Genomic DNA, 18,097 nt, shown 5'->3' with positions numbered 1-18,097 from the left:
ATAAAGAAATATAAATAATACGTGAAATCAAATTGTAGATTTCACATTTTAGGGATTTGTTTTCTTTATTATTTGATTAAATAATAAAAAAAAACATATAAACTACTACATAGAAAAACAGAAAAAATTAGCTTTAAAAAAAATAAAGGGACTGTGATTATTTTTAAACATTTATCATTTCCAGTAAAAACACATCTGTGTTAGGTAATTAAAACAAGGCCTACTTCAGTCTGGTCGTGGTTAAGTAAAACCAACATCTATTCCTAGCACGAGACAGGATGGTACAAACCATACAACCATATACCTGCGCTGACCCTGCCCTACTTTTTAACACTATCGACTTTGTGGCCCCAGCAAAGCCACCTGACTTCCAACTCTGCTCTTGTCATAACTGCTAGGGCTCTCACGAGGACTTTGCCTGAGACAAAATAGTGCAGCAGTCAGGCCTCCTAACCTCTGCTGCAATTTGAAGTCCTCTGAGTTTGAATAACATTGAGACCTCATGAGGAAAAAACACAAAAGATACACAGCGTTTAATACAAATCTTAATTTTATTCTTTCTTTAAAAGTCAAACCTTTAAAAGATCTTCCTTATGCAGAAGTGTCAGCATAAGATATTTGAAATGACTCATCAAACGTTTACAGCTGCAGCAGGAAGATCAAAGGACTCTTATTCTGATAATCAGAGATATTGAAAAGCGATAGCAATTATTACCTCTGAATGAGTTTACAACCAGCTTTTTATTTGAATGAGGCAAAATGCCACCAATCAGCACATCTGCGCTGAACACTTTGCACCCCTCCTAGTTTCCATTGGCACACTTTCTAATCTGTCAACACCTTTTCATTCCGGCCAAAAGCCACCCTCGCACGTTTCGTATATTCATCTCTTTATCTTACCCCGTTAAGGCTTGCCATCTCATCTTGGCTTTTCATTTCCTCTAACCACCGGTGCTCTCAGCCTTACACAGGAAGTGTCAGGTCTGCCCTGCCCTCTCAGTCTCTGGCTGCTTGTCACATAAACAAAGTGTTTGCAGTATCACCCGCAGAGAGGAACTGTGGTTCATATCGAGGTTCTTCTCTTTGACAAGAAGTTATCCTCCCTGCCTGCTTCTCCTCAGCAACTTTTCTCAGATGATCCATTTGTGAGCAGATTGAATCTGAGCTACAACATGAGCCTACGGAAACTTGGTGAGTAGCATGTGTGTTTGTTTGAATCAGTCTGGAGCGTGGTTAAACTGCATAGTAAGCAGTTCAGTTCAGATCTGAAGATAAAACAGTGTTCTGGTGATAATGTGACAACAGTGACATGTAAAAAAAATCAGCACCACAACAAATAAAGTCTACTTCAAATATTTTTTGTCTGCTTTTGTTAAGTCAGGTAAAATAAATACCTTATTTACTTTCTTTTAGTACTGTATGCATACATGTTCTTATATTAAAATGCATGTCATTTTAAACGCAGTCCTTTTATATCTCTGCTTCTCGGAAAGATTAAAAAAAAAAGCGTGTGGACATTTCTGCACAAAGGCAAATTTGTGGCAGCAAAATGCAAAGAAGAGGGTAAAAGTCCCCTCAGTGCCTCTTGAAATTGGCACATATTCAGCCAAGCAGAAACAAAAGCACAGCTATATAAATAGCATTCAGTTCGAAGCTGCAGATAAATGCAAAGAAAGCAGAACAAGTGAGAAAAGAATACAATATATTTTTATCAACTTATAATGTTGCTATGACTAGATATGTCACTAGAATTGTACCCATGGGTGGTAATTTGTATGTTTTGGGCGGACAAGATTTACAAAGGCTTCTTTTCTTTTCTTCTTTTCCATTTTAAGTAGCTTCAGCAATTTGAGCATCAGGTTTTTTTTATAGCGGTGTTGTCTAATTAAACTACTTAACACTACAAATATAACTTACTCAAACGAGCGAAAAGAATAAATATGAATCAAAGGTTTTAGATGCACTGCAATCTAAATCTGCTTACTGTCCTTCTTGCTATTCTTGTGGGTGCTACTGTGAAAGGTCACCCCAGCATACTTGTTTCACTCTGTCCCTAGCATCTTCTTCTGTCACACCAACCCTCTGCACATCCTCCTTCACTGCATCCACAAACCTGCTCAGTGGTCTTCCTCTTTTCTTCCTACCTGGCGACTCCATATCCCACATCCTTTGTCCAATACATTTGGAATCCATGTCCAACCTCGCCTCTCTAACTTTGTCTCCAAACTGCCCAACCTGAGCTGTCCCTCTGATTTTACTCATTTATAATCCTGTCCCACCTGGCCACTCCCAGTATCCACATGCAGCTCCGCCTCTTGTTGTTTGATTAGTGCCGTCGTCTCCAAACAATACATGATAGCAGATCTCACTGCCATCTTGTAAACCTTTCTTTTCCCTCTTGATGTCACTCTTCTCTTAAAAATCTCCTCTGATACTTGTTTCCACCCACTCCACCCAGCCTGCGCTCTCTTCTTTTTACCTCTCTTGTGCACTGTCATTTGCTTTGGATGGTTGCCACCTCCTTGCAGCTTCACCTTTCCACCTGCCTGACTTTCATTTCTCTTCTCTTCAGCGCATACCTCCACCTGTCCAGGCTCTCTTCCACCTCCTCCCAACTGTCACCACAGATCACAGTACCACAAACATGGTAGTCCATGGAGATTCCTGCTTGACATCACCACTGCCAGTCTCATTACTGTCCTATACTTTTGAAATTCTCACACCCACCTTGTCCTCAGTAATGATATTTATATCTCTTTTGCAACTATAAAGAGCTTTCATTGTTTTAAACAGTTGCATCTCACCATAAATGCCTGTTAACACAGATTGGGGTACAGAAACAAGCGTGTTTCCACGGTTTATTTAAAGTAAGCGCAGAAAAAAAAGAGACTAGATGAAAAAACAAGCGACCAAGATCACAACCTGAACACTCGCTCTTCTTTAATTGTCTCTCTCTCAAGGTTTCAAATGGTTTGGCAGCCTAACCAACCTCGGTTTTCGCCGCTCCACTGAGAAATCACCCTCCAAGGCCTCTAAATCAAAGTCTGAAGCAGGAGCAGATGACACTGATGGTTGCACAGTCCTAACTCCAGTTGCTGAGGCGACTGTGGATGACCTGGGGGCCATGCGTCCCCGCACTGCCAGCTATGTCCGCTCTAGTGAGAGCTATACACACGTGGGCACGCTACCACGTCTTCTGACGAGGAAGAAGGACAAGAGCGCCAAAGGTAAAAGCAGCAGAAGTTACCATCATCTCTCCAGGCTGGCTGAATTTTTGGGCTAATATGGGGAAATATTTAACATGCTAAATAACATGCTTTCTCTCTCACACTCATGTACCCAGGATGCCCGAGCAGCAGTAAGAAGGCTAAAGACAAGATCAACAGAAGTCAAAGCCAGCGACCTGCAGGGGACCAGAGCTCACTGATACTCAAAGATGGCACATCCAAAGAGACTGAGGATGTAATTAACTGTGATGCTCGGCCCAAGGCACAGCTTGAACCTGATGGCGAAAGTAAAAAACCCGAAACCTCAAACGTCGCCTCTGGGCTTACATCTTCAAGTGTAGATCTGCCGCCATCTGATGGCTGCGACGCAGAACTTCAGCCAAAGATTTGCGACAAGCAAGGCGTCACCGAGGCAGGTGCAGACTCGAACCCCGAGAAAGAGAACTCGTCACCTCCCCTTAGCAAAGAGAATGATGAGGCGCATGCAGGTCATGATTTAGAGTCAAAAGAATCGAAAGAGGAGTCCAGAGAGGCGACAGACGGAGCAGAAACAGGAAACCAGGAGTCTGAGAGCATCTACAGGTGATCTTTTTTATTTCTTTAATTTTTAAAACCACAGTGTTTGTAGCTATTTGTTCACCTGCTCCATGTACTAGGTCTACCTAATTTATTCTTTGTTTTATAAACTAAGCACACCACAGCCTTGCGTATGGTCATGTTCCAGCACAGAAAAACTGAACAAATGATGGAGGAAGGGAGCCTTAATTAAGGCCGAGCACCTCTAATGGTCTGGTTGTGTTCTTTGAGTAAGCCAGAGGGCGCAGATCTGCGGGTTAAACTGCGTGAAATAAGTTTGGTAATTCGCTTTGTGCAGACTTTGCTGTAGACAGGACTTATCCGAAGCGATGCATGTGAAGTGAGAATATAACAGGATTCATTAAATTCTTTTGCGGGTAACATCGATTGAAGAAGAGTTTGGGGAAATGTACTAAGACTTCAACCGATCTCATTTTCTCGTAACTTTCCCATGACATGTCAGTGCGTGTCTCGTGTTAGAGTGGGATTTGCACTGCGTGCGTATGTGAGCGCGTGCTTGTGGGCTGTGGTTATGCTGGCACGGGGGCTCGTGTGTGTGTGTGTGAGCGTGCACTATCAACCCATTAGTTCTAGCCGAGGGACCGTGGGAAATGCAGCTCTATATAGTGTACTCCAACTTCAGTATAGGCACATCAAAGAGTTTTCCCTCCTGTGTCAGTTCAACCCTAAATCACAGGTCTTTCCATCGCTCAGCCTGACCGTCCATTTCCCTTCCACAGCCTGTCCACAGTGCAGCTCTTTACTCGTATTTCCCAGCTTTTCTGGAAAACCCCTTTCAGTTGATTCTTAGTGTTGGTAGTGTGTGGTACTTTGCGATTCTGCTAAGAATGAAATGTTGTCATCTTGTTTCTGGGATAATGTGAGCAGCTGGCAGATACAGGTCCTCTGTGTCATTGTCTCCCAAGGATCAAAACATGGACATTCAGCATCTACTCATGTTGTCACTCATGCTGTTATGGCTACATCTAAAACAAGTACAGGATAACCTCGTTTCCAAATAAGTCGAGACTGTTTAAATTGCAAATGAAATGATAATGGAGTGCCTTAAAAATCAGATCATGTTTAGCACATCTTCTATGTCAATGTTTCAGAACTGATGAGACAAATTTCTGCAGCTTTAAAAAGAGAACTGTTTCCTATTCTCGCTTGATATAAGGTTTCAGCTGCTCAGCAGTTTGGGACCACATTTGCTGCACTTTGTTTGGTATATATGCCAAACGTCTTCACTGGATGACGGGTGACTTTCGCACATGGATTACTTTACTGCTTAGCCATGCTGTTTGAATAGATGCGGAATATGCCTTGACACTGTATAGCTGAAATAAGCAAGACAGTCTCTGAAAAGATGACAGCATGTGTTATATCATCAACAGTGCAAGTCATCAAATCACAGCTGTGCAAGTTAGCCATGTCAAATATGCTAATACATCACTGTAACAGCACAGATGCTGGCTTTCCAATGTAATTTTCTTTACTTGTGGACTGTTGGTCAGACAGTTGGATTGTGTTGCATGACAGCAGATGTTTTCCCTCATCTTTCTGAGATTTTATGAACTATGCAATGAATTAATCAGCAAGACATTTTTTTTCATCATTTCTAGTTTTTATCAAGTGAGAAGTCAGTTTAAAGCGTATATGACCCACTGTCCTCATCCTTGAGTAAGTTGAGGACAACCTGAAGTAGCAGCAGGAGAACTATAGTGAAGCTGAGTTATAATGAAGTATATTATCCAGTAGATGAGGTATAATGTTGCAGGCAGATTATCTCTAATGAATTCAAAAATTCCAGGAAAGCTTTTTTTTAGTCTTCTATGCACTTTATTATCAGTTTCAGGGCACTCAGTGGGACCTTAAGTTGCAGCCTCCTTTATAAACTTTTCAGGCTTTTCCACTAGACGTGACATGAAAAACATGCACATACACAGCTGTGGGATTTTTTTTTGAAAATGTTGGAAAAGAGCTTATATATATTTAAAACAGACTACTGCTTCTGAATTTTATGTAAATCTGGGGTAATATTTGTTCTCGCCAGTGTTATCAGATGCATAGTTATGCATTAAAATATTCTATACTTATACAATATTAAAAAAGAAAATCAGGGTTAAAAGCATAGAAGCAACTGTGGCTGTGGCACTGTGGCGCTCCTCTACGGTGGGACCTATTAACATTCCCAAGCCTACTACCATGATAGGGGCCTTTGATCTGACCTCTCTGTAGTCATGTGTAACACAGCTTTGCTCTGGGCCCTGTGAGACCCTTCATGCAAGTGGGAGCTGTGCTGAGTGATCTTAAAACTTGACTGGGAGTGTAATTGCCCCTTTTGCTCGCTACTGCTCCGTATCTGCACGCTAGTGCCCACACTGAGGCTCCCAGGGCTGCAGCACAGTGGGGTTTTGACACATGATCGGGATCCATCATGAGTGTTAAAGCGTGAGTTATGGTGCCTCTGAGATTTAAGAGGCCAGCTCCATATTCAGCAACCTTAGATGCTCGGTGGGATTTGTTATCTCTCTATTTTCCTTGAAGCTGCACTGCAATAGCGTTTTACTCACTGGAGAGCGTGCTGCAGTCGTGGGAATACAGGCAGACCTTTTGTGTGTTAACATGTGCTGCACCTGTTAGAAGAGCAGATCAAACACAAAGGCACGATTGTGTGTATCAAAGGTTTATAGGCTTTTCCCCCCTGTTATTACAATCCTGAGCATTTTATGTCTTTAATCTTTCTTTTCTCCCCTTGTCCTTCTTCATTATTCTCTTTTCAGCTACATGAAGCCAGTAGAGGACAAACCAGAATATGTTCAGGTGGGTCTGCATCTGTTTTTTTTTTATCTTCTTTTACGAATATGCAGTTTATTCTTCTGCTCTGTGTGTGGGCGTATTTTAAAATTGCCCTAAGGAAGCATTTCAAAAATCTCTACCTTTGACACATGGACAAAAAAAACCCAAGAATTTTTCACCCTTTACCTTTCCATTATCATTATATATTTTTTTTCCTTTTTAATATACTCTTCTGTCACAAACACACATTTAAGACCTTACACTTGAGCAGATATTAGTTGCAGTTTTCACCATGAATGTGCAGTTGAATTTCCTCCTCAGCTGCATGATTATTAAGATGATTAAATTTGATTTTTTTTAATGTGAGTGCTCAGATGTAATTGTGGCAGATTATTAGCCTCTCAGTTTTCAACAGCTATGCTCATTTGAGCAGGCTTACTCTGCATTTAGCCTAATTCAGCCTGCCATTTAGCTAATTGAATTTGGAGTGAGGAAGTCTGCGCCTTAGAGCCGGCACTGTGTGCTGCAGCCAGTAGGTGGGGCCATCCACTTTGGGTGTGAGCTCCTCAAAGAGCAGAGATCGTGAGAAGCTTTTTCACGACCTTGGAGAAGATGGTACAGATTCATGCATTTTTTAAAAACATAGCATGAAACACTTCAGCTGAGATCAAAGTGGAAGTGAGAATAAGAAGGTAGAGTTGAAAAGGGAGGTAAAAGCAAGAAAAATAGAAAGAGACAGTAAAATAAGCTGCTGGGCTCTTGGATCTGTTTTTTTATTGATTGTACATCAGAGCCAGGTAGTAAAAGTATTCTCCTATGACCTTGACCCGTGTTCCTTCTGTAAAACAAATATGTTCAGATTTCACAGGCCTGACAAATTTCCTACAATTAGAAATGACCTTTTTTTGTAAAATGTTGAAAACCAAACATTTGTTACACCTGCTTATCACAGACACAGTATATAGTATATATACTATATATATATATGTATGTATATATATATAGTATATATATATGTACAATTATGTGCATATGTCAATATCTTAAACTTAACTAAAACAAAGTTAGATAATTAAAAAAAACATTAAGCTTAGCAGTACAACTAATGTAAAAATGTGATCACTTCATTTGTAATTCAATTTAAATTGTATTTATACAATTCCAAATCACAACAAAAGTAACCTCAAGGCACCTTATATTTTAAGGTAGATCCTACAATAATACATACAGAGAAAAACACAACAATCATATGACCCACTATTAGAAATCACTTTTGCGACATTGGGAAGGAAAAACTCCCTTTTAACAGGAAGCAGAACCAGGCTCAAAACCCAAACAAAGCATTGCTCTATTTATGGCTACTGGCCTGTCTTTTAGTTGTTGTGACAAAATTAACACATAAACAAATAAATTGCCAAGGTTACTGAATTTCTCAACTCACAAAACATTTCTTCAACCTTATACTTTGTTATATTTTTAATTCTGCATTCTTTCATTGTGATTCTTCATGTTATTGTCCAGTACCGTGTCTTGTATTGATGGTGACAGACACTTTAAACAAGTATCCACTGACAGCTTTAACAGACCCACAATGGTCTGCTAAAATCAAAATCCAAACTACATCCAATCAACTCAAAATTGAAAAGAAAATATTTTCACAGGCGGGCACAAATATAATTTCATGGTCACTGGCTTTCTGAAATAGAGCCTCCATTCTTTTTCTAGAAGGTTAGATTAGATGAAGCCCTCACATTTTTATAAATTACATGTTAGAGCTCCAGTTTAATTTCAGGCCACATGTCCTGCATCCACTATGAAACACTGTGCATTATAGCTAGAACACTGTGCCTTGAAATAAACCATGGCTTCATTGCATAAACTCTACAATTACCGCCTAGAAAATGTTGCTGTTTATGATGTGGTCATATAAAACACAGGGTGCCTCATGAGTGTGTTATTCACACTGACACCAAGTTTTTAAAAAGTCTGATATATGGTCAACTCATGCCAGTTTGCCCAATTTAAAACCCTTGCAATGCTTTGTCACCCAAGCTTTTTTCTTTCTCCTCGCCACCATCACCCACTGTCCCACCCAGTCCTTGAAAGCTGCCAGCAATCCCTCCATCTCCTTCCATTTCTCTGAAACATTTATGACAGCTGATGTTTAAATCAGGAGTTGGCCTCACTGTTCCGTGTTATAATGTGAGAGACGGAGCCAATGACTATCTCTGAGGGGGGTGTGGGAGGTGTTTTCACATGTGCCCGCTCACACACGTGTACATTCATTTGCACACAGACACATGCAAACACAGGATCGCACATAAAGTGAAAATGAGCCAAATTGTAGCAGAGAAAGGCATACAAACCAATCTGATGTGAGAAAGAAAATAAGCAATCAGTGAGAAAACCCCAAAAGCATTCAAGACAAGCACTTCATCTTTTCAGTTTTATCATAAAATATCCATCATCATCTATTTTTCATGGGGACACATGGTTGGTCAAGCAGTACATAGACTGATTTTGGTTTTGGACTTTTAGTGAGAGTGTCTTCATATGGTTTATGGTTGGTCAATAAATAGACCAAACAACACAGTTTTATTAAGAAACAAAGCAAAAACTTATAGCTTCAGTGTGAGTTTGTTTTTGTGCCCATTAAGTGAACGTGTGGTTACTGTCTTTATGATTGTGTGTATTTTTGCCTGTGACCCAGCCTGTGCTTTGTCTCCTCTCCTGTTTTGTGGTTTGGTTGTACTTTGACAAAAGGGGGGGAGGTGAGCTGGCTCATATGAGGTTTATTAACATATGTTTGTCACAGGACTCTTAAAATGAATCTGTGTGTGCACGTGCGAAGGGGCTCAGCTGTGTGTATGTGCCTTACTACATGTTTGATTATGCGAATGGTTTAAATTTCTAAAGTCTGTGTGAGTCTTTGTGCTGTCTGATTAAATTAAGGCAGTGCCCTGTGGGGGCATGGACGAGTGTGCCTGTGTGTGTGTATGTGTGACTATTACAGTAGATTGAATTAATGTGGCGCCTCTGCAAATGGGAGTGGGTGAAAACCATCAGGGCTGGTAACACACCCCTGAAAAGTGTTCGTTTACTATCCCTTTTTTTATAACAGACAGAATACACTCGTGCAGACAACTTCACTGTCTGTAATGAAAAAGCAACTCTGAGGCTTTTGTGATCGCAAGAGTTCAGATATGCATTATGTAAACCTAAAATAAGTGCCAGCATGTTTAAAGTGGAACTATTGTGCTTTTCAATATTTGTCATGTATATACACGGTTACAATTGTAAAAGCTGACCTTAAATTTTTTTTGCTATTTATATTATTTCAAGAATAGAAAACATGAGCTGTGAAGGAGCATAATAGACTCATTTTAAGAGTCCTCCAATGCTAAATTATTATTATTTTTTATCAAAACTGGGAAACCATTATCTAATCCACTGATTTAGCCTCTCAATCATCGGCCCTTTATTTTTATTTCTTATGAGGTCGAAGAAGCTATTTATGGCTGCTCTCTTGCCATAAGGGGTCGCCACAGCGGGTAGCTGTGCATGTTTGATTTGCCAGTGTTTTAAGGTGGATGTTCTGAGGTAGCAAATATCAAGACCTCCTGTGCTGTCCACTGGTCATTGTTTATGATGCAGATACATAAATGTAAATCAGAAGCCAGTAGCCAGTGGATTCAAGATTGCATTTCAGGACATGGACTGTTAAATTACACATAACCCAAACCTGCACAAGATTGTAGTCCAAGTTCTATGACCAAACAGACTACAAATTGAAATCTCAAAGCTTCCGCCACCATGGTCCCTTTCCAGCAGATTGTGGATTTGCATATCTGTATAGAAATAAATGCATATACTTACTGCATATACATATAGTGTCTTTGTTTAGCATGCTAACATTTGCTAATTAGCACTAAACAGTGTACAGGGGACATTTTTGGAAAGTGGTTTTGCTGCCATTTGGATATAAATCAAAGTAGTGAAGTAGTGAAGTAGTACAGTTATGAACAAAAGCTTTTAGGCAATCCTCTTTTTTTATGTTTTGGAAGGAAAATTTGCACATGCAGCAGTTTATTGAGACACATGCAAACATGCATGGAAATACAGTACATAAGGCGAAAAACAGAGTTTATACAATTCTAACAAGCTTGAAAGTCAGTATTTGGTATGACCTGAACAGCACCTGAACTTTCTTAGGAAAGCTTTTTTTTTATAATTTCTTTAAGTAGTCGTCAGGAATAGTTATCCAGTCTTCTTTAAGGACATTCAGTTTGATTCTTTGGATTTTTGCTGCCTCTTTCTCTGTTGTCTGTGAAGATGATCCCTCACTGCTTCAAAAATTGTTGAAGTCTAGAGTCTGGGGAGGCCAGTCCACGACAGTAATTGTATTTCCATCTGATTATACTTTTACTACACTGGTGTAAACAACATCATTTTTTACTGCCTCAGAAACTGCAGCCTCTGAGAAAAAAAAAATTACTACATGACCGGTGCATTCTCAAGTATTCCCACAACTTTATCCACTCTTTTTAAGGTCACCATGAAGCCGAGATACTTGTCTTGATGATATTACACAGTGTTTAATTTTTGACTAAGATGTGTCTAGTTGCTACAGCAACCAATTTGTGTAAAGTGTAGTCATTTTAATGTGATTAAAGCAAGTGGAGTTTTAATTGCACTGTTTAACACTTAAATGAATATTTTTCAAGGCCTTTGTGTGGATGGAGGCACAGCATTCCCAGCAGACCTCTTTCTCTCTTTGTATCATTATTGCAGGCTTTGAAACGCATATCTGTGGCTCAATACGGATTAACCAGTTCTATGCTGTGAAAACACACTGATGACAATCAGACGTGCAGGCCGTTAGCTGTACCTGGCTAACCCCCAGTGGAGCCAGGCACAACACACACACACACATGCACATAAAGATGTGCTTTCGCTAATAATCTTGATCTACCCTCAGTAGATCTTTTCATTTCACACACGTTTTCATAGAAATATTTTCCTCTACCCCCTTTCAAGCAAACGCACTCACATGCTTGTATCGCTATCTTTGTGAGGACATTCAATGAAAGTGAGGCCAAAAATGTCCTTACTTAAACAAAATCACACCAGTCCTCATAAGCATAGTTGAGCAAGTACACACACATGCACACACACTTCATATCTTTGTGTGTCTCTCCATCACATGCGCACATTCACACACACTTTCATTACTGTGATGCTTGCAGGCACATGCAGGGATTCTCCATTGTGTTCCCTATCAGCCTGCGGGATGGGGCTCACTAATTAATATTTAACTGAAGACCGCCTCCAACCAAGAGAGGAGATGCAGAGATAGAGGGCTGAAAGGAGGGGAAAGTGGAAGGATCATGGCCGTGGAGGAGAGGGGAAGGACAGGAGAGAGAATAGGCCGGGAAGGATCAGAAGGAAGAAAAGCCTGGAAGTCTGAGGTTAGGCTATTGATCAGAAGGATAAGAAGGTGGGAGAGATGAGGGGAGGAGTACGGTGACAAGAGCAGTTGGAGAAATGCTGGATTTGACAGAGCCTAGAGAGAAGGAGATGACTGATGCAGAAGCACTGAAAAGAGAAAGGTTCAATGAATGGATGACAGTGAGAGCAACAGAGAAGAAACTGACAAGAATTTGAAGAAAATGTAGGAATGAGACAGACGTTTTCTGACAGAAGCACTTCTCGTCAATGCAGAGATATAAAGAAAGATAGATGGATTTAAGGGGAAGCAGTAGCAGGAACAAAGTAAGGATGAAGCAAGGAAGAAAAAAAAATGCCGCAGCTCCACACTGCAGCATATGATATTTGTTTGACAAAAATTAATTCATCCAAGGATGAAGTTTGAGTTTTACAGAATTTGCTTTAAAACAATAACAGGCTGTGCTTCCTTTACCAGCTATGTGAACCAAATACTTATTGAAAGGTAGCCAAACAGGCTACAATTATAGCAGCAAGCAGACTACCAAAGATACATATTTAAATATAAATATCAGTTTGTGGAGCGGCTTCAGGCTAGTCCAATACACCCTAGTTTTGACATATTTAATGATAAACTCTCTCCATTTTTTTTCCCCACATGTGTGGCGCAGCGGTCATGATGTATGTTATGATTGTTTTGCTATGGTATTACAGAGGATTGAGAATAGAAAGGCACAGGGCCCCCCTCTTATGAGATTATTTGTGTCCCGGCTGTGTAATCTGTCTAATCCAGCACTGTATGGTTTGAGATTACGTTAAGAGGAGACGCTGCAGTTAATGAATCCGTCCTGTGTCTTGTAGCTCCTTATCGTTCAGGCTCTTTGTCTCTGGCTGTGACCTACTAACATGCATTCAGGAGGCAGATTAGAAAGGTGATTACTGGTATCATCTGATCCTGTGTGTATGTTTGTGTTAGTGGGGCGAAAGATGACCTCAGATGACAAAGTGAAAAGAAGGAGCATGTCGCTCTCCTTCTCAGTCGCTTTCTCTCTCCTGTATCCGCCTCTCGCTTTCCTGCATTGGTGCGGACCTGACTAAATGCAGTGTCAGAATTTTGGATGCTGTCAAGGCTCTGGCAGTGTTGCCATGGCGAGGCGTCCTCAATGATGTCACTCACTCGGGCCTCTGGAGACAGAGCCCCACCCCTCCTGACATCTCCCTGCCGGTATGTGCGCGTGTGTTTATGTGTGTCTCCATGTGAAATGGGCCGGTGAAAATCACACCATGTTATCCTTGAAACACCTGCCTGTGTGTTTCAGGCCGTAATGAGCTGTCTAGCTGCAGTCTGCATGGCTTTGTAGAGACACATCATTATATCCTGCAACACACACACACACAGACACATGCACGGGAAGATTTCTACCAACATTATTTCACCACAGGAAGCAAATGCGCTTTGGAGGCTGCTATAGTAACATATAGTGGCGTGTGAATATGTAGGTGAAATAAAAGGTGTGAGTGTGCATTCAAGCATTGTGGAGGGGGTGCGGTCTTGTCGGGTGTCTTTCATGGCAAAAGAAAGGTTAGGTTCCTTTGGGAGGCTGCACACGTACTCTTCTCACCCTCCTTGCACCCTCATCTTCTTCATTCATCATCTCATCTCTTAATTATCTTTTCTTTCTCTCCTCCCCATCTTTTCCTTACTTTCTCCCTGTTTCACTCCCTCCATCATCTCCTCCACCCCCACCCCCTCGTCAGCATTGTCTCAGCCCTGGAGCGGGGGTCATCAGGAGGGTGGGTGGGGTTTCTGCCTTCAATACGACAGCACTCCTCTCTGCTTGTGCCTCCTAGTGTTCAACCCCCTCCCTCTTCTCTCCCTCCCTCCTTCCATCCAACCCTCCCACCCTCTCTCCCACTGGTCCACCCTCCCCCACCCACACTCCTTTCATCAGCAAGCAATGAGGTAATCCCTAGCAGCCGCGTGAAGTGCAGCAAGTGCAGTGAGAGGGAGAGAAGCGAGAGCAGAAGCGAGAGAAGCCGGTGCAAGGCAGGAGCGGCGAAGATGTCAGGAGCTATAATATCACTGGCTGTTATCAGTACCAGCTGTTAGCAGCTCGCTCGTAGGTAATAGCTGATGTTGTCACAGGCAGCTGCATGCAAGCTGTAGCTTTGGTGTTAGCGGTTTTAGCTTGTAGCCTGTTTTTCTTTCTTTTTTTTTGTAGTGGTGGCACTATGTTGAGTGGCTGTTAGCCAGACAGAGAGGCAGGCAGGGGTGGGACAGGCTTAACCCAAGGGCTGGTGTTTAGATCGGACACCCTGGGTGGGGTAGAGAGAGTGAGACAGAAAAAGGACAGAAAAGGGAGAGGTGAAGTAGTAGAAAAAGAAGAAGAAGAATAAAAAAGAGTGGGGTTTGACAGAAGGTAGCAGAGGTGTGTGCCCACCATGACGGAGAGGTGTAGTCTGTGGAGTGCCCTCTCGGCTGCAGCATGCTGCTTCTATCGGGGATCCTTCATGCAGGTGCAGGTGAGTGAGCATTTGTGTGTGTTGTGCTTTTACTATTTAATACTCTGCATATGTGCAGTATACGGTCCAAGTTTCCTTGTATTTGGTGCATTTGTGTATGCATGTGTGTGTGTGATGTGTGTGTTTGTGAAGGTTCACGCTTCTGTATATTTGTGGGAGGTGTGCTGACTGCTGGCTCCTCTTCTGTCCCGGCAGCTGGTAATGTCAGCCTGCCTGGTAGTTGGCAGACTGATGATATCATAGACTTTGTACAGTACTTGGGTGTCAGATAGACTGTGTGAAAACAATGTGCGGAGTGAGTTAGAGGGAGCTGGTGAGGGAGGAGAAGAGTTTGTGTGCGTGGCTTTGAGACAGAAACCATGGGAATATGTGTTTGCACTTTGCATGGTTGTGTATGGGAGGCAGAGAGGGAAAGTGTGTGCGGTACAGTATTCTACGGTATCAGTTGTACTTTGGTCTAATTTAGTCTTGCTGCTGGAAACCCAATATCTGACCTTATTCCTGGACAAAATGACACCAGCGGTATATTTGTGTTTGTGTCTGTACTTCCATTAGTGATGCTTGATATTCGACGATCATCGGCAAAAAGCTTGTCGTTTCAAAATGTCAACTTTTTAAAGGAAAACAAACTAACAGCTCAGTTTGGGAGGAGTGGGTAGTGATGCTTTTTTTTGGATTTTATCTACTTGGGTAAGGATGTTCAGAGTGGGAATAACAAGGCTTTCACATGACAGGAGTAATAGAAGAAGAAAATAACAGCAATGGATGAGATAATGGGAAATGACAGACTTTGGGGTACCAAAGTATGTTATTGCCTGGAGTTGTAATACTGAGCTGGACTGAAGTGGTAGTTCTCTTCTCTTCTCTTCTCTTCTCTTCTCTTCTCTTCTCTTCTCTTCTCTTCTCTTCTCTTCTCCCTGCTACATGTGTTTGCAGCCAACTGTGCTGGTATAATTATGCCTTTACAATGAACAGGAAGGATGCAGAGTTGTGTTTACAACTCGCTGTGTTTAAGCAGGCTAATCCCCATGTTAAGTGTTGACTTGTCCCACCTTGTCTCTGGCAGCAGGACATTTTGTCAGTGTCACATCTAGCTGAGTGAGTCTTCATCCTGGATTACTTTGGTTGTCTTTTTGTATTTAATACATATGTCTGTCTTAGAGAAAGACACACACAGAGATTGTTGGCTCTTTTCCTTCTAGTTTTTTCTTTGAGGCATCTGCTTTTGTTTAGAGTGAAGTGATTCAGAGCTCAGAGTAATGAAGTTATTTTAATTAAATCTGTCATGGGGTTCCTGTGTAGTGGTGGTTTTGGTGGGGCTAAGTGTGTGCGAGTGGGGGGTAAATTAATTAGCAGTCGTTGAACAGTTAGTGTTAAGTGGGCGCTTTCTAATGTAAGAAAAAAAAGAACAATTCTCAGCAACTCAAGTTTGTTTACAAACACTGTGATTTTTGTCTATAGACTGATATTGATTCCCCGATCCATTCCAATTAAACATAGACTGTCAAGCACAATACTGCGTGTCACGTAACCCAAACTGTGTGCGACAGAGAGCTCAAGGCTTCAATCATTACCTGTGCGCTTCAATACCACACTGCTTCTTTTTCTTTCCCTCCAGGGATTCATTTGTTAGATTATTTGCACTTGTTACACCTTTTGTGTTAGATACGTGCAACTGGTGATCTTCCATTATAAAAAAAATAAATAAATAAAAACCAAAGTGATTGTTTCACTGGTGTGTGAAGCCATTAGAAGACCCACTAATGCTGTGATATCTCTTCTCTTGGTGCTTTATGTCCCTAAAAGCTGAAGAGCTCTGCTTGAAGAATATAACATTCACTGCTGTTAAGTCATTTACGGTACTTTGAGTGAGAATTAAGTAGTGGTTTGGATATGTAATTTTACAAGGTAATTACAGTGTAACAAGCAATACTAAAACACTTATGCTGTACTTTTTATTTACTTCTCAGCAAAATGATTTGTTATAGAATCCATGTCAAGAAAAGACACAGATGTATTTTAATTTAAAAGGCAAAGGTTAAAATCTAGCAACAGTTGTGCTTTTTTCCATAATGTATGTTATTCAGTATTTTCAACATGCTTGTAAAGTAATTATTTATGGTGTATATTGGCACTATCGGTAATAAATACAGACTGGTTTTGGCTTCACCAGTGCGCATTAGTAGCAAGAAATAACAGAAAGAAAGAAAAAATGGCAAAAACTGAGAGTATTGTATTTTCTTTTAAACTCAGAGACAACCCAGATATACAGTAATGAACCAAAAAGCTCATAGATGAGATGAAGAATGATGTCAGAACACATTTACACTTGTTGAAGTAAGTGTAAGTCAGCTACACAATCAGTCTTCATATCTTGTCAGTTACACTTGAGTGAAACTAGGACAGCAATCTCATTGCGACTTGGAAAAATTGGTGGTTACCCGGCGAATACACTGCCAGGGACCGATTTAAAGGAGTTGCAGTGGCCAACTTGCAGGCTGGAAATTGATCGTCCAAAACCATAACCTGTTGGTGACCACTTTCAATAGTAAGGTGACCACACAGGTTGCAACCTGACGCCATGCAATTGTGATCAGACTTGGACTGGCAATCGCTGTCAGACAGATTGGCGAAGATTTGCAAAATGCAAACTCACTGCAATCAGTGTGACTCAGTCTGTGCCAAAGAGTGGAACTTCTTTGCAATAGAGGACTGCCTTCTAGTTATATTTCTAGGTAAAAAGCATGGTTGCTGAGTGCCTGTATTATTGTGCAGTTTAATCGCCATCCTGCAGCAAGTACGTTGCTCTTTATTGAGGAATTTCTGAATTTCAAATCTATGAGGTTCTGGCTGGACTCTGAATATAAGTAGTTAATTTCTGTTTAATGTTGACCCCATTCATTTGCAAACTGAAGCCATCGCCTTCTTGACACAACAGTCACTTTGAGGATGGTAATTGACTGTGAGTGGTTACAGACCTGCTCCCCATCTTCGAAGAAAACATTTTAAAGGCAACAAGATCACAAAATCGTTGCACACGGTCGCAATAACTGTCTTCAACCACTGAATGTAGCAGGAGGATCAGGGGAAACTTTGGAAAGTTTTAATGTTAATACTTCTCAGCCCAGTTTTAAAAGCATAATTGCAGCCAAAAGGGTCATATACTATAATCATCTCTTAGAGTAATTTATGAATTAATTAATAACAGTACATTGCGGTGCGGCTGACGCACCGAAATGATGTTAACACAGTGACAGTGTTCTGTGACCTCAGCTCATCAGCTGTATCAGTGAAGGGAGATTACACTTGATCCCCTGGTCTAGACTGCAGTATGCTAACCATGAACACACACGCATTCATACACACAGGCATGCAGCTTAACCATTGTATTCATTATGTGCCCAGTGCTTCCAGCGCGTCTCTGTAACTGGGACAATATAACTGCCCGCTGGACTCTTGCAGTGGTATGAGCCTCCAGAAAAAGACACACACATGCACACTAATGCACACATGGAAAAAACTTGAAT

The 18,097-nt window shown here is 41.2% G+C and overlaps 1 protein-coding gene across 3 annotated transcripts in view; it reads left to right on the top strand.

Annotated features, from left to right (window-relative positions):
* Positions 1–1,031: 1,031 nt before the first annotated feature.
* sh2d3ca (SH2 domain containing 3Ca) overlaps positions 1,032–18,097 on the top strand; it is a 54,109-nt gene continuing 37,043 nt past the window's right edge. For 2 of the 3 annotated variants that reach the window (XM_005451378.4, XM_019361170.2), the window contains exons 1-4: positions 1,032–1,191; positions 2,961–3,227; positions 3,344–3,809; positions 6,587–6,626. In XM_005451378.4, the coding sequence (XP_005451435.1) occupies positions 1,173–1,191; positions 2,961–3,227; positions 3,344–3,809; positions 6,587–6,626 (792 nt within the window). In that variant the 5' untranslated portion in view covers positions 1,032–1,172. The remainder of the gene's footprint in view (positions 1,192–2,960; positions 3,228–3,343; positions 3,810–6,586; positions 6,627–18,097) is intronic. The other variant, XM_005451379.4, reaches the window with a different exon arrangement.

The sequence above is a fragment of the Oreochromis niloticus genome, linkage group LG7 (assembly GCF_001858045.2).
Source record: "Oreochromis niloticus isolate F11D_XX linkage group LG7, O_niloticus_UMD_NMBU, whole genome shotgun sequence".
Classification (NCBI taxonomy): Eukaryota; Metazoa; Chordata; class Actinopteri; order Cichliformes; family Cichlidae; genus Oreochromis; species Oreochromis niloticus.
This window is presented reverse-complemented; position numbering and strand designations above follow the sequence as displayed.